This window comes from Tubulanus polymorphus, chromosome 1 (assembly GCF_964204645.1).
Source record: "Tubulanus polymorphus chromosome 1, tnTubPoly1.2, whole genome shotgun sequence".
NCBI classification, from domain to species: domain Eukaryota; kingdom Metazoa; phylum Nemertea; class Palaeonemertea; order Tubulaniformes; family Tubulanidae; genus Tubulanus; species Tubulanus polymorphus.
This window is the reverse complement of record NC_134025.1, coordinates 5,999,246-6,015,357: the sequence shown is the minus strand read 5'-3', so window position 1 is coordinate 6,015,357 and position 16,112 is coordinate 5,999,246. Positions and strand designations below refer to the sequence as shown.

Genomic DNA, 16,112 nt, shown 5'->3' with positions numbered 1-16,112 from the left:
AGTCTATCATATGTTGGGTGATTTTTTTTGGTCACGCCACCGGGTGCCTTCCTTCAGCAAAACCTACATTCTTTACAATGTAGAACTTGGAAACAAATTTCTTGTGTAAAACATAACTGTTAAAGCCGTTCGTAGAAGATATCTGACGATACAGAAAGATTTATTCTGGTATGAAAGATAAAACAAACAAGGCTTATCAATTTGTAATCAACACTCTCAAAGCATGTTTTTTTTCGCAAAAAGGAATTCCTTTTCTATACATGTATTTGATCACGGCGAATCTTCGCTTGAATAGATCTTCGACATTTTGGGTGATTTTCTTTGGCCACGGACCACACCGAACACGTGCCCCCCCGCAAAACCTATGTTTTTTACAACGTAGAATTCTATATAAGTTGCCGAAAGGGCACTCGCCTCTATTTAAATCGATAAAACTCTGGCTGTGCGCTTCACCAAGTTTCGACTTTGACATATTAACTCGTAAAACGTAAATCGTAACTCGTAAAACGTAACTCATAAGTCGTATGGCCCTTGAGGTATTCCATACGTCCTTCTCAAAAAGTGTAGTTTACATCCGGGACACATGGGCATTGGCTAAATCGCGGCAACGAAAATGATGGTCACGGACGTATTTCGTCAATACTCGCGGGCCGCGTCGCACTGGTAGTTTAAATACGTGAATTAAGGATAACAAAATGATTTTGTATAATTTTCAGAATATTTACAAAGAATATTCACAAAATATCATGGGGTTAATTTTTATGAATTTGTATAGAGGAGTACATTGAGAAAGCCTGGCGGTAGGCGGGGTGGTGGCGGTCGGGGTTCACTGGCCTCACCGAAAGGGGTCCATGAGAGAAAAGAGACTCCACGACTTGAAAGTTCAAAGTAATTAAAATTACTTAATTTTTAATTAGTTTTTAATTACTTAAGTACCAGCACTCAGCGATTGACCTCCGTAGATACATATGTAGGTCGTTATTACGGTGACGACCGCTTTTGTAGCGTATCAGGGAATATTGACGCATTGAGACATTCAGTACAATCTCTAACGTAACAGGGCTAGCGATCCTAAAACCCGAAAATTAACAACCCGTTGCCCCTTCACATGTTTATTGAATGGTTTTCTATCATATTAAATGTTAGCATGTGTCTTTGACTTTACGTTCGTTTTGTCCAATTTTTTCGCGCCCAAAAAAGTTCACCTTCAAGCCGCATTTCATGATCGTTCATTTTCTGGCTTCAAGTAATTAAAAATGCCTCATATATCTCCCGTCAATTGCATCGAGGAGTTTTTTTTAATGAAAATCTGTCTATTGACGGGATTCTGTGATAACAGTATGAATGATGAATAATCGTGAATACATGGTATTAGTGGGTTTTCCCCCAATGACTCAAATAGACCGCTTTCCTCGTGCATGTGAGGTAGTTATCTCGGGGTGCATGAACTGTCCGTGACTAATAAACTAATTTCATTAGTAAATGTTTACGCGGTTTCTATGATAGGAAGACCTGTGTTGGTGTGAATCTGTACTGGAAGTGCTATCGGTCGGTATAATTTATAAATTATTCTAGAATTTAAGAAAAAAAAACAGGCGGATGCTTATAAATTCGGAAGTAGCTGTTGGGAATCAAGTAATTTATTTCATGGCCTTAATAAAGTTCCTCCACTATATTGTTCAGCTGACTACTGGCGCGTATTCAACCCGGCGGTGGAACCTCATAATGTAAATCCATTCAACAATAGAGACACAATTGCGGGTTTTCAGAGTTGTTGATATCATTCTGACACGCGCTATTGAATACGTCACCGGCTGACCACGGTGTACACAAGCAAGACCATTCACCTCAGCTTACTCACACTGTGAACATGCTACCGTGGATTCTCCTCCTGGCGATTTTCGCTGCGCTCCCGCTCCTGCTCCTGTTCCTGCTTCCTGAGGAACGACGTCTTTATGTTTTATGTGTTACTGTTTGTCTCCGTGCTGTCCTGTACTGTTCCGTGTTCATTAATCCGTTCTATTTTTCAGCAATTAACCCGTTTTGTTTTTCAGGGCCGATTTCTCTGTCGAATTTCGACGTTTGCTGGAACAAAACTAATGGCCGAAAGCGTCAGCTCTCCTTCGCCGGTCATGTGTCGAGGATGTCAGACAAAGAATCGGTCAGGAAATTCTGCCCTCTACACGCCCTCATACGGAACACGAAAACCAGGATGACGAGGCCTCACTGCCCCCACCTATCTACAAAGTGTGCTGAGTGATGTCAATGACGGGCATATCTGCGGGATTGCGCGGGATACAAATGGAGCGGTTATACTGGATTGTCACGCTACTAGCATTCATTGTGTCCTTGTGACCGCCCGGATGAGGGATGATTCTACTGTCACGCTCTTTGTTTCTGGTATTCTGAGTCGGCTGAGGGATGATTCTACTGTCACGCTCTTTGATTTCTAGTTTGAGTGCTAGTTTTCATTGTGTCCTTGTGATAACCCCGGTCAGTGGATGAAGTCTCTTGTCGGCTTGTGAGTGCTAGTTTCATTGTGTCCTTGTGACAACCTCGGTCAGTGGATGAAGTCTCTTGTCACGCTTTTGAGTGCTAGTTGAGATCCTGAATCTCAACCCGGTCAAGCTGGTTGTACTGCGCTATTTGTGTTTCGTGCAATTTTACAGGTTTGTCAGTTACTGACGTCGCCCAGTACATCCTGCAGTTAGATGGGGAATGTGAGGCGTTGTCATTCTGGTTTTCGCGTTCTGTGTGAGGGCGTGTAGAGGGCAGTATATTCCTGGCTGGCTCATTGTCTGGTGTTCTCGGCATGTGACCGGCGACGGAGAGCTGAAAAGCTTTCGAACATTAGTTTTGTTCTGTACCAGGTTTTCATCGCTCTTCTCTTTTTTTTCATTTCAGGACTCCCAAGAAGTTGAAGAAGATGCTGAAGGTGACTACAACGAAGACGATGCCAAAAAAGAACACTGAACTCAGCAATATTGAAAGTTAATTGATACACATGTAAATTACGATGCGTGATACGGAAAGGATTGTGTAACTACAGAATATCGTTCTTTTACTCATTTCAGGTTAATCCGGAAAGGCCCATCTAAAATCTGCCCACCAGAAGTGCCCACAAAAGACTCCACCTTGAAGTACCACCAAACACCTGTCGCAAAGACCTGTCGCAACCAAACCTGGCAGTCTTGCATGGCTCATCCCGCATGGCAACAGGAATACATACATACATAAAGCTAAGTTGATTTTTCATATCTGGGGTAGAATGCATAGGCGCTGGTCAAGCTCACCATCTCCGCACTACTTTATTGAGGCTCTGTGGCCGGTAGTAAATTGAAATATAGCTAGGCAATGATTGCTTGAATATTTACAATATTAGACAAAATGATTGAGTGAGGTCCTTTAAATATTCTTTGGTCTGATAATTAAAATGTAGATTGGTCAGTTATTGATTAAAAGATTTTGTAAGTACGTACAATTAAGGTAAATTCAATATCTTATGTGACATTTGAAATTATTCGAATGTACCGTAGATATTTCAGGCCTCATATGACTATTGTTTAACTGACAATCAAGATCTAGATAGGACAATTTTTACTAAAAGATATATCAATTAAACTATATCGTTGGTTGATAGATATTTCTTTACAAATAATATATTGATAAATTTATTAAGATTGAGGTATTTTACAATATATACTGTGTGCTGCCTCACACATAACAGTTATGAATTTCATAAGATAGTGTCTAGGGCTCTATCGAGGTCTGGTGTTATATGGGGAAAACTATGGACTACAGGTCTTTATGAAACAGTGATTTGGTCTGAACACTTTGATAAATCCAGAATAAACCAAAGCTTTAATTGATTTAATTCATTCCTGAAACACTGCGTCTTGTTTTGGCTGATGCATGATAATTGTTGTTTGACTGACAATTAGCATACAGCCAGGAAAAATGGCTTAGATATTCACAATTAAGATGAATTCAATATTTGATGTTAGATCAAAAACTTTTTATATCATAAATAGCCTATTTATTGAAATATAGCTGAAATATATAATATATTTGAGCACATCTATAAGTGAATCAGTCTCATTGACTGATCAGTTCTGTAACGCCAACTGCCGCGCTTACGACGACTACCCATGCTTTTCATTATTTGCAAAATTTACTCAAACCTAACTGATTCAATTAATATCTAAAAGCCATACTGTGTGTCAAGTGACCCATATTAGATATAGTTTAACTGAAAATTAGAATCTAAGATAAATTACTCATTAACGTATTACTTAGATCGATTAAGGTTAATTCAATTGTTATGTGAAATTATTTCTAATTCCATGGACATTTAAAATGTAGCTGATACATGTGTATCTGAGCACATTTATTTATCTGTATCTAAGTGAACCTATGGTGTCTTCTCACAGCTGTATTAGTTTTGATACATATTGCCAAAATCATATTGCCAAAAACGCAGATTTACTTCCGATCGAATCTGTGCACAAATACATTCCTGGATTTGGAAGGGGGAATATTTCAATTTCACTGTGTATATCAGATTGAAAGCCTTATTGTGACAGGATATCCTAAACTTAGGTCTTATTCCTCTTGCTAATAGCTCTCTTTTACTAACCCCTCTCCTTCAAACTATTTTCTAGCATCATGACTCGCACCACACCAGGGAGGTCCGGTCATAACAAGGTCTTTTGGTCCTTATACACAGTGAACTATATAATAGCCATTCGGCTAAGGGAATTTCTAATTTACCACTAAAAATATGCTTTTTTATCGTTAATTTCTGATGAATTCAAATAGTGACAAATTCACCACATCTGAAATTCTACTCATGTAGATTTTCAGGCTCCATATAAATATTGTTCAACTGACTATTAAAATATAGCTAGTATGATTACTAATTATTGGTTCGCTTAGATACCTAGAATTTGATTAAAATTAATTCAATATAATGAATATAAGTGAAACTTATTCAAAATTGCACAGTGGATGAGACGACTGTATCGCGCAATGTCATCTGCGTCTAACTGGGCCACATGTGTGTGTGGGATCTGTTGAATCAGTTAGGTTTTGGGGGATTATGGGTTAGTTAAGCTAGGTATCAAAAGCTCTGATGCAAAATTAGCAGTTCAAATAGTGATTAATTCAAATTCGTACCGGATCTGAAATTCTTCTCGTGTAGAAATTTCAAGCCCCATATGAAATATTGTCCGAGACAATTTCAATTATAGCTAGGGCATTATCAATTAACTTATAGATTAGGTATCTAATTCAGCATCTTCATATAAGGTAAAAGTGCTCAAATCTAAACCATAGGGGTTGATAAGTATAATTCAATATTGGTTGATATATAAAGAATACTGGGTATGTTTTAACTCTGTCTCTTGTGCGTGGGATTTATTGAATCTTTAAGGCTTTGCAGAATTCTGGATTTGTCGAGTTGTGGGAATGATTCGAGGTTTCTTAAATCTGTAGAACCATGTTACTTATAGGATCAGTGTGCTCAATGCTGGCAGCGCACTCACTCTTCAGTTAGTTATATTATCATAATTACAAAATCATTGTATATATTAGGAGCAATATTTAGAATTAATGAAATGGATTAGAATACCATTCACTGGGTACAGATGTCGCCATCTGTGGGTAGAAAACATCTCTTAAGTTTATTAACTGACGATTAAGTAAATTTGATAATACGAACATGGTTTAGCTGACAATCGAAATATATATAGGCCAATATTACTAGCAGGTTTGCACTGTATGATGGGCCTGGGTTTCAATAAAAGACACATCAAGAATTTCAAGAAGATAGAAGAGAAAACAGTTCAAAAACGATTTGATAAGATTGATTATGCATTACTAAATTTGTTGTAACTCTGGTATTCCTAGAGATGACTATAGATGCTTTAGTTGAATTGTTGTTAAACTATAATAATCAACCATTGCTTAGATATTTAGAATATAGATGAATTACTATATGAGTTGAATCTCATAAATATCATTTAAGACTATTATTAAAATCTACGTATGGATCCACGTTGCTGATCTTATATATGAATTGACATGATAATTATGATCAGTGATATTCCAAAGGATTTTCTGCTCAAAAGGTTCTGCTCTTTTCTTCAGCTTGCCGTTTCAGACTGATTGGAAGATAGTTTGAATGAACCGGAATCGAATTTCCCAATTATGTACTTCGATTTCAGACATACTCGCGAAAAACTACAATAAACTTTAAAAAATTAGACAAATGTAAACGGTGAAAATGACAAAAAAATTCAAGTTAGACAAAATTCTCCCACCTTGTAAACTTTCGGACTAGTTACATGAAAAAAATACCAAATATTGTAAAATATAGTTATTTCCAAAGTCTCGATGTATTAAATTAGGCAGAAAAAAAATAGATAAAATTATTCAACCTTGTTAACTTTCGGACTAGTTACATGAAAAAAAGACCAAATATTGTAAAATATAGTTATTTCCTAAATCTCGATGTATTAAATTAGGCAGAAAAAAATAGATAAAATTATTCAACCTTGTAAACTTTCGGACTAGTTACATGAAAAAAAGACCAAATATTGTAAAATATAGTTATTTCCAAAATCTCGATGTATTAAATTAGGCACAAAAAAAGTTAACCCCAATCAGTCACTTAATATGTGCTTCGACTATTTAAACGGTGAAAACGACCAAAAAAAATTGAAGTTAGACAAAATTATTAAACATTGTAAACTTTCGGACTAGTTACATTAAAAAAGACTAAATATTGTAAAATTATCTTCAACAATATAGTTATTTCCAAAATCAGAATTAGGCAGAATAAAAGATTGTTTGAATGAACCGGAACCGAATTACCAATTATGTTCTTGGACTTAAAAAAAAAAAGATCTGTAAAAACGACCGCCGATCACGCAACTATATCTGTACTTCGATTTCCGATTTTGAAAAAACCGCCGTATCGCTCCCGCCAGGTGTGGTAGGTTTGTAAGGGACACCAACTCGAAAAGTCAAACGAGAGCTTGAGGTCAACAACTCATCAAAAATCTGCCAATTAGAGAAAACAGTGCACAGAAACCAACCGACTTAGGAGATCCTCGTCGATGATGAAACCAGCAATCATAAAAGGTAACTTGATACACATGGAGTTATTACAATGATTTCTAAATGTCGTGATTACAGGATATATTTATTTACTCATTGCAGCTAAGTTTCAACTATAAGAAAGAGACCAGCTTAAAATCAACTACTCATCTGAAATCTACGGATTTGAACAACCCACAGAAGAATCAAACTCATTAGATGGAAATTACCGGTATATAGAAATTTCAGGCCTCATATGAATATGATTTGATAAGTGATTATCATCGAAATCTATTTACCTGTCCACATGGCTGATCTTAGAACTTTTATCTTTACTAGTCTTGCACCTTGGAGTAATAAATTTTTCAAATGATTACTCCAAGCTTAAACATTAATGAACTAGTCCTACTACTGCAATTATTATTTGGGGTTTCAATCGGCAATTGACGTCAATGAACCTAATTCTGATTTTGGAAATAACTATATTAACTAAGTGAAAAACACGGTGGCTTGTAATTTGAAATGACATGTAAGTTATGATAAATCTGTCTAAAATGTTTTGCTTTCTTCACTTTGTTTCAGTCAAACTACATCCCGGAAATAATGGCCTGAAGAAGACACAAGTAGACAAATACCCATTGACCCATTTGCTGATGAAAACTGCAGAAGCCCAGATGAGAAGTTTAGGAGCCAGCGACGGATTAATCACTCAACGATGGAATCTTCTACAATCGGTGGTTGATTTCTATAAAACATTTTATCAGGAGCAGCAGAGATGATAGTGTATCTTATAAACACCGATTCGCGCAGCAAAGACAATGGATTATCTTATAAAATCTGATTCAAAGACAATGGTTTATCTCTTGAACACTGAGATCTAGCAGCGGCAAAGACCTCTGTAGTAAAGTATTGATTCTTTTTACTAATATCACCCTTTTTCAGACCAGTCTGATAGGTAACATAGTTTAAAAAATTTACCTGATTGCGTGGAATGGAGTATGAAAATAGTTGTTGAGTCGAATATTGAAAATAGTTAGATAATTAGTTAGATAATTAGGTTCCTTTGGCCTGAGAAAGGAACTCTATGTTTGAATATTTCAATATAGAGAAAACTATTTTATAATGCGTTTGTAAAAAGATGTGTCATGTGTTTTGCAATGTGACAGAAATATCCTTCTTAGAGTCTAATAAAAGCTAAGCTCAATTAATTCACAATATTGGTCTTCGATCTTAGGTTGAAAGATAAGTCGAGTTGGTTAGTCACTAGGAGTAAATGGTCCCGTCGAGCGCCTAGTTTTGAGTCGTAGGTCTGTTGAGTTAACGCCTAAACTGAGATATAGTTTCAACATGATATTGTAAGTTTTATTGTGCTTACCATAGTTAAACAGAGTCAACACAGTGGCTTTGCCCTGTAGATATCACATGGTTAGGAAACATAGAACATAACGTTCTATGTACAAATAAGTATTTGCAGAATTGAAGATGTACTAATTTGACGGCATTGATATTTTGGAAGGCCCGTGTAACCAATTTGAGAAATGAATCATATATGTCGATTTTCACATGGAGTTGTAACTTTGAGCCTCCATCAATCTGTTCGATGCTACGTATTTGAAAGCAAAAGCTTTATCTAAAAGGAGACCATTATTTACATTTGAGAGGTAAAGCTAAAGTTATAGCTAGGACTAATTTTGAACGTTTTAACATTGTTTATAGCTGTTTGAACTTCTTTTATTGTAATGGGTAAATCCATATCACGAGATGGCTCTCATTAATTATTACTTAGCTTCAAATCGGGTGTATAATGATTATTTAGGAGCGGCAGTGAATCAGTAGTGCTTTTCTAAAATGGCCCAGAACTTTACAGTGAAAAAATGCCTGCAGTTGTAAATAGAGGAGTATAAATAATACATGATACAAAATACAAGTACATTAATAAATAAGAAAAACCAATAAATAAAAAATTATAAATAATAGATAGTAAATAATACAAATTGCAAGTTCATAAATAAATGAATAATATTTTTTTTTTAAATAGATAAAATAATAAGCAACAATACAAACAATACAAACTCTATTTACATGAAAAGGCATTTTTTCAAATATTTATTTATCAACAAGGTTTTCTCATTTATCGAACAACCTTCCCTAAGTATAGCGAAAACCCGAGATCTTTTCTGTTGTTGTTTTTAGCATTCTATCAACTCAGTTACTGTAATAAACAAAACAAATAACTATAAACCTTAACTAAATCGAATACACTTAAAAAAATAACTGATATGATAGAATGCTTTGAATAACTGTGATGAAAGATCGACCCGTCCTTAGAACTAGCTGCGCTCAATCACTGCTGTGACTGTTTATTGTTATACTGGGGTAGACTTACGGGGCAGACTTACTATCTAAAATCATGTACATACATTTTACTTTTTAGAAAGAATTTAAAACAGCTATAAACTTACGTTATTGATGTTATCGATTAGTTACCCATTGTATAATTATGTTGATGTTTTCGAAACTGGAAGAAAAAACGTCAGAACAGTTAGTATTTAATGCCAAGGTGCTTGAAAGTCGGGGCAAAGTTGGCAAAATTCTAGTTTTCAAGTGAAAGTAATGTTTACGAAAAATAAATTAAGAATGATAAATTGATACTCCAAGATTTCTGGAGTGAATCAGTATGTTTCATCTCTAGTTTTAACGCTTTATGTTAGAGACTGTTATTGTAATACAGTTCACGTGTTTGTAAATTAGGAACTTACATGATGATTCCTCGATTAAGATATTATTGTTGTGTGAATAAAACAATGTACATTTTCATCATTCATGTTGAACCTTTTCAGTTGTTAAGTTTTATAGCAACAATTTCACTTTGGTGCTTATCAGTCGTTCATAAAATACTGATTTAATTAAGGCTCTGTTGAAAATAGAGGATAACTTGTGGATGCAGTGCTAATTGGTCAATCGTCCAAGCTTTGTTTTGATTATCGGTTTAAACGCGTCTGTGTGGGGCCTGTAATGTCTGGACAAGAAGAATTTCCTTTATAATAGTTTGCAGGGTTTGATCTAAGGAATAAATGCCATTCGACCGCAGGGCAAGCATAATATGTAATATCGCTTGCCCCCTCAACGTGCCCTACATGAGCAGTCCGATTGTGACACAATCATCCCTTGCATCGAGTGGGATAAAAGCTTTGAGATATAGAATTACACAAGCCCGGTGGATGAGCGATAATGATAACCTACTTGCCCTAATGAAAATATACTTGTCCCGGGCAATTGAACTAGTGCTTAGATCAGACCCGTGCTTTATTTCAAATGTAACATTTGTGAAATAAGCTAGTTGATAATGTTTGAAGAAATCTCTTAAAGACAAGGAAAATTTGGCAATGTTTTTAGTTTTCTTGTAATAAGTAAGATTAATTAGTTAACCTTACGCTCTCCAGAGTGTGAGTGAATTTGTAGGTGTAATGTATTCATGTTTTTATTCTGAACTGTTTTTAAATAACTCATTAAAAAAAAACGACATGTTCGTCATTCATGTTAAAACTTTTCAATTGTTCAGTTACGTGTATTGCAACTTTTTCACTGTGGTGCTTTTCAGTGGTTCATAAAATACTATTTTTATTAAGGTCCTTATGGAAAATGGACGAGCAAAATAGAAGAGCATTCTCTTGATTAATGAGGATATATGAACAGTATTAATCATTAAATTGTGCTAGCTATATATGGACTCTAAAACCATGGCTTAAATATGTCTATATGGGTCCTGAAATATCTGCACGAGAAGCACCTCAAAAAATTATTGAATCTAACTTATTTGTAGATATCTAAGCAATAAGTTATTAAACATGTAGTAATTGCCCTGGCTCTATTCAAATTGACAGTTGAACAATATTTATATACTCGATTTATCTTGCTGAATGCATAGAAGAGAATGCCTCCAAAATACTTTTGCATTAAATGTAACATTTGAGAAAATAACCAATTTGATCATGTCTGAAAATCTCTTAAGACAAGGCAAAGGTGGCAAAACTCTAGTTATCTTTTAAAATAATGTTATTGAAAATTAAATCAAAGACTGTTTAAAATCAAAAACGAAATGTTCATGTCAATTGTTCTTCAAACGCTGAATTAAGGTCGTATCGATTCTAGTTGAGCTTTTTCTTGATAATTAAATGTCATTTGAAAAGTTGACTTGGTAGATTCATATTTCATGAAATATAACAAAGTGTCGGTTATATTGACCTCATGAATTGTCAAATTCATAATCTTAGACTTTCAGACTAGTCCAATTTTCTGTGTTTTATGGATAAAAGTTTATAATTCTTTGTGTATTTTTGTTATTTTCCTATTGATGCAAATTGTATAAAATCAGTAGTAGTGGAGATGTATTGTATATTAAAACTTCGAAATACTTTACATGTTACTTTTGTGGTTTAGAGTTATTACAATTTCATTCATAGTAAAAGAAATGAAATTACTATTAAAATTTGAGAAAATAAGCTAAAAAATAATAATATGATATGTGAAAATAAAATGATGTAAAAATGTAAATCAGATTGATTACTTAATCCTACGCTTTCCAGAGTATTTGGCCAGGTTTATCTCTGGTTTTAGTGCGGGGAGCCATGGACTCGAGAGTCCATGGTTGTAGGCCATAGACGTTTCTGTTTTAGAGTCTATGGTTGGACCATGGATGTATAAACTCTAGTTTATAGTTTATGCGTCCATGGTTGGACTGTTTTTGAAATACAGTCCACGTGTTTGAGGAGCTTACGTTATAATTCCTCGAGCACAAACCTGGCATTTTGTATAATTGTTGTATGAGAATAAATATGATTAAAATTCTTTATCTGTTTAGCTACTCTGTCTGAACTTTGTTAGTTCACCAGTCAGTGGTTTTTTGTTATCTTGCAATCCACCTCTTTTTTCAAACCAATATTCCCACCAACATTGTGCGGAGACGAGAATGTCCGGAAAATATGATAATCGAATATTGGCAATACAGCTTACAACTTTAACTTCACACTGACACTTGTTGACCGGTTAGAAGCGAGTGTTGAGCTGCCGAAGAGTAATTACGCAATATTTTTGATTGTCACTGTAGCCATCAGGGGCGGATCCAGACCGTATTGCCCAATACATTGTTCGTACGGTCTAAAATTTAAGTGCCCTTCGGCAATATTTTGTGACGGCATATATATTTCACCACCCGCTAATTTGATATTTCCACTGATGATCGGTTTGATTTTTATATACAGAAGCAGAGTCCTGAATAGTTAACTTTAAAAGTGGCACCCAGTATCCTTCTTTTGGTGTTAACATTACATGATTAATTACATGAGATTTGTGTTTCTCTTGTAAAAATCATTGTTTTTATTTTCTTCATGCTTTCGGTAAATGTAGCCGATGACCTCCTGATCGTCTCTTAGGTTCGAACCCAGTAATTACTGATACTGGTTCAGAGTGGTCCTGATGCTGAATAGAGGATGCACAGGGGTGTCCCGGGTTCGAATCCAGTAATTACTGCTGCTGATTCAGAGTGGTTCTGATGCTGAATAGAGGATGTACGGGGGTTCCCGGGTTCAAACCCAGTAATTACTGATACTGATTCAGAGTGATTCTGATGCTGAATAGAGGATGTACAGGGGTGTCTAGACCGTACAGTGCTGCCGCTATGCTCATCGTTAGCGGGATTTTCATACACTAACTAAAGTCAACTCTGCAATCGACGTGCTGTCCAGTCTCCGTGACCTTAGCTTGCCAGAGTTGACTAACGTTAGTGTATAAAAATCCCGCTAACGATGAGCATAGGGGCAGCACCGTACGGTAAAATGTTGATATCTTAACAAAAGTAATTACTGATAACTGATTCAGGACACCCCTGTACAACCTTTATATATTCAGCATCAGGACCACTTTGAATCAGTATCAGTAATTACTGGGTTTGAACCTGGGACACCCCTGTACATTCTCTATTCAGCATCAGGACCACTCTGAATCAGTATCAGCAATTACTGGGTTTGAACGAGCTTTGAAGAATATACACAACCACCACGACGGAGGACTAACGTGCTCGGGAAGTAACAGATTTTGAAAAATACTGAATTTGATGAGTCAAAATCACGATTGGAAAGAATGGTATGATATCGAACAGTTCCGGAACCGGAGCAGCTTAAAGCGGACCAACATTTTAATGAAAAATATGTTGATTTTACCGTCGTTCATCCTCGGCTGGATCGGACGTCAGCCTTAGCTTCCGTCTGTTCATTTATGATATATACATATTGGTATCAGAAATCGAGAGAACGATTCTCCACGCGCCGGCCCTCGGAAGCAAGATCCCATCGGAAGGGGATCGCTAGGATGCCCCGTTTTATTTAGATCCGGGGTTTTTTTCTCCAAAAACACATTTTCTGCTCAGAATAGCCAGATACGGACGATTCCTGCTTTAAATTGTCGGCGTTGATCCATGTGCAACCCGGCTACGGATATGAAGGTTGACCGCAAACATTTTCATTTCAGACAATACACCATCTGTTTTGGAAAATCGAATAGATTATTGTTGGTCATTTGAAAAAGTCGTCTTATTTGCAGGGGATGATTACATTCTAGGGTGCCTCATCGATGGCATTTAATGGCATTAGAAATTTAAAAGTCGGCTTGGGGTCCTCCTTCTTTTAAGATTTTGGGCCAACCCTGTTTTTCTTCCAACGGGCCTGTGAAGTGATTCGCAACTGCGGTGCATCGTTGTGCATGGGCGTCAGCAGTTTTTTGAACCAAATTTAAGCAATACAGGCTGGATTCACGAAAGTTCCAATACTTAAATGCATGCTATATTTTGTTCTCAATTTCTATGATAAATGTTCACCGTCGGTTGCTAACAGAAAATCATGAATATTTCATATTTTCGGCTTAATTCGATTGCGTGGACACTATTGATGACAATTAGTCGATATAAAGGCATTTAATTACTAATGGGATGTCCAACGTATATATAGCAAACCCCATACCTACAAGCAATCAACAAAAGGGTCCCTCATGAAATATTCATAAATGAAATGACAACATATATTGGAAACGTTTACACCTAGAACGGGCATAGATCGAGACAGGGTCATCTATGCGCCATCGGCAGCCTCGTTTCCATATTGTCCACTAGCAGTACCGTCCAGCATTAAGGCCGCACTTCACCTGTCAACCTACGAGGAACCAGCACGCTTTATACAACATAGTGACCTGACGATTCATAATCATGGCGGTAAGTTTTCATCTGATTTGAATCATTTCTACATACCGAGTTTATTATAAAGAGATTCTAATAGATATGTATTTGCTGAAAATAAGAATCGTAAAAATTATCAAATCGTTTGATACGAAGTGTCCAAACCTTGGGTATTCCTCTGTTCAGAGATAGAATACTGATAATATTTATTTCATCATCAACTATTCAACAAAATCGGTGAAAGCGGTTTCTAAGTTTGTGTTTCATCTTATTTTCTATCCGAGTTGAATTGATCTCTAGACGTATCCAATCGAAATAATTACTCATAACCTATTTTGAGTACCATTTTGCGATAGAGTACATGTATTATAACATGATTATCTACTATTCCATTGATTCTGGAAAAGAAAACGATGTTTGTAATTTGCTCAAGAATTGTGATCGAATTGGTTTTTGTTCATTGCGTCGTTTGTGCGATCGACTCTTCCATGAGAGTAGGCTTCACGAAACTCCCCTTATTTTAGAAATGGAAAGGGCTTAGCCTAACTCACATATATGTGTGTTAATGTGCTCGACATATCCAGATGTTACTGTGTGATATGTAAACTGTGACCGTTTACATTGTCCAGTCATCACGAATTTACAATTCAGTTTGAAAATGTGAATGGAAAATCAATAGGCTATAGAGAAATTGTTTCTGATATTACTGCACTGAAGCCAACGACCGTTTGGTCTTATTTGAAATTTGAAATATTTCAAAACTACATGGCAACAATTCTACAAGTTATCAACGGGATGATCTTATTTTTGTAATACCGATTGCATTTGTACGTAAGAAACCAAATGAAAATGACATAGGCCCAACTGTTTTTCGTAACATCCTACAACGCTTGTAATGACCGAAACGCTTATCATCAAAATGTTTCCATTTTCTAGACTGATCAACAACTTTCAGAAGAACAAATCGCCGAATTCAAGGAAGCATTTTCCCTGTTTGATAAAGATGGCGACGGTACGATTACGACGAAAGAATTGGGTACTGTAATGCGATCGCTTGGCCAAAATCCAACTGAAGCTGAACTACAGGATATGATAAATGAAGTAGATGCCGATGGTAAATGACAATCGATGAACTCCTGGACCAGCCTATCAAGTCTCGGTTCTATTCGTATTCAGTATTCAGATTTTGATTCCAATGTTCACCGATCTTTTCCATGTGTTAATTTTTGCGACAGGTAACGGCACGATTGACTTCCCCGAATTCTTAACAATGATGGCTAGGAAAATGAAAGATGTTGAAAGCGAGGACGAACTTCGAGAAGCGTTTAAAGTGTTCGATAAGGACGGCAATGGATACATCAGTGCACCTGAATTGCGACATGTGATGACAAATTTAGGAGAGAAACTAACTGATGAAGAAGTCGATGAAATGATACGTGAAGCTGATGTTGACGGCGACGGACAAGTCAATTACCAGGGTACGTTCATATCATATACCAACATTTTTTGGTGAAAAGACATCATCCTAGAAACTCATTTTAAAACAGTTGAAATAAAGATCATTGGATTTATTATTTTTGCTTCGAAATCGTACTGCTGCACCATGTGGCAGCTGCACGGTCATTTCACACAGCTTGACACGATGTGTTAGTTACATGTGTGTTTATGAAAATAAAGTGTCTCTGCTTGTGGCTTTGTTTGAAACACGTACGCATTTTGTCAATTTTCAGAGTTTGTTCGAATGATGACCTGTAAATAGTTCATGCTTAACGCTGCTGGACAAGTGGAC

At 36.2% G+C, this 16,112-nt stretch overlaps 1 protein-coding gene across 1 annotated transcript; it reads left to right on the top strand.

The window, feature by feature from the left end:
• The first annotated feature begins 14,229 nt into the window (after window positions 1-14,229).
• LOC141915443 (calmodulin-alpha-like) lies at window positions 14,230-16,082 on the top strand. The gene is made up of 4 exons (XM_074806967.1): window positions 14,230-14,359; window positions 15,260-15,437; window positions 15,559-15,801; window positions 16,054-16,082. The coding sequence occupies exons 1-4, from the start codon at window positions 14,354-14,356 to the stop codon at window positions 16,080-16,082; spliced, it is 456 nt and encodes a 151-aa protein (XP_074663068.1). The 5' UTR covers window positions 14,230-14,353.
• The last annotated feature ends 30 nt before the right edge of the window (window positions 16,083-16,112 follow it).

Coding starts and splice junctions, on each gene's coding strand:
- LOC141915443 (XM_074806967.1), top strand. Junction 15,438..15,558: donor AAATGAAGTAGATGCCGATG/GTAAATGACAAT, acceptor TTTTTGCGACAG/GTAACGGCACGATTGACTTC. Junction 15,802..16,053: donor CGGACAAGTCAATTACCAGG/GTACGTTCATAT, acceptor GTCAATTTTCAG/AGTTTGTTCGAATGATGACC.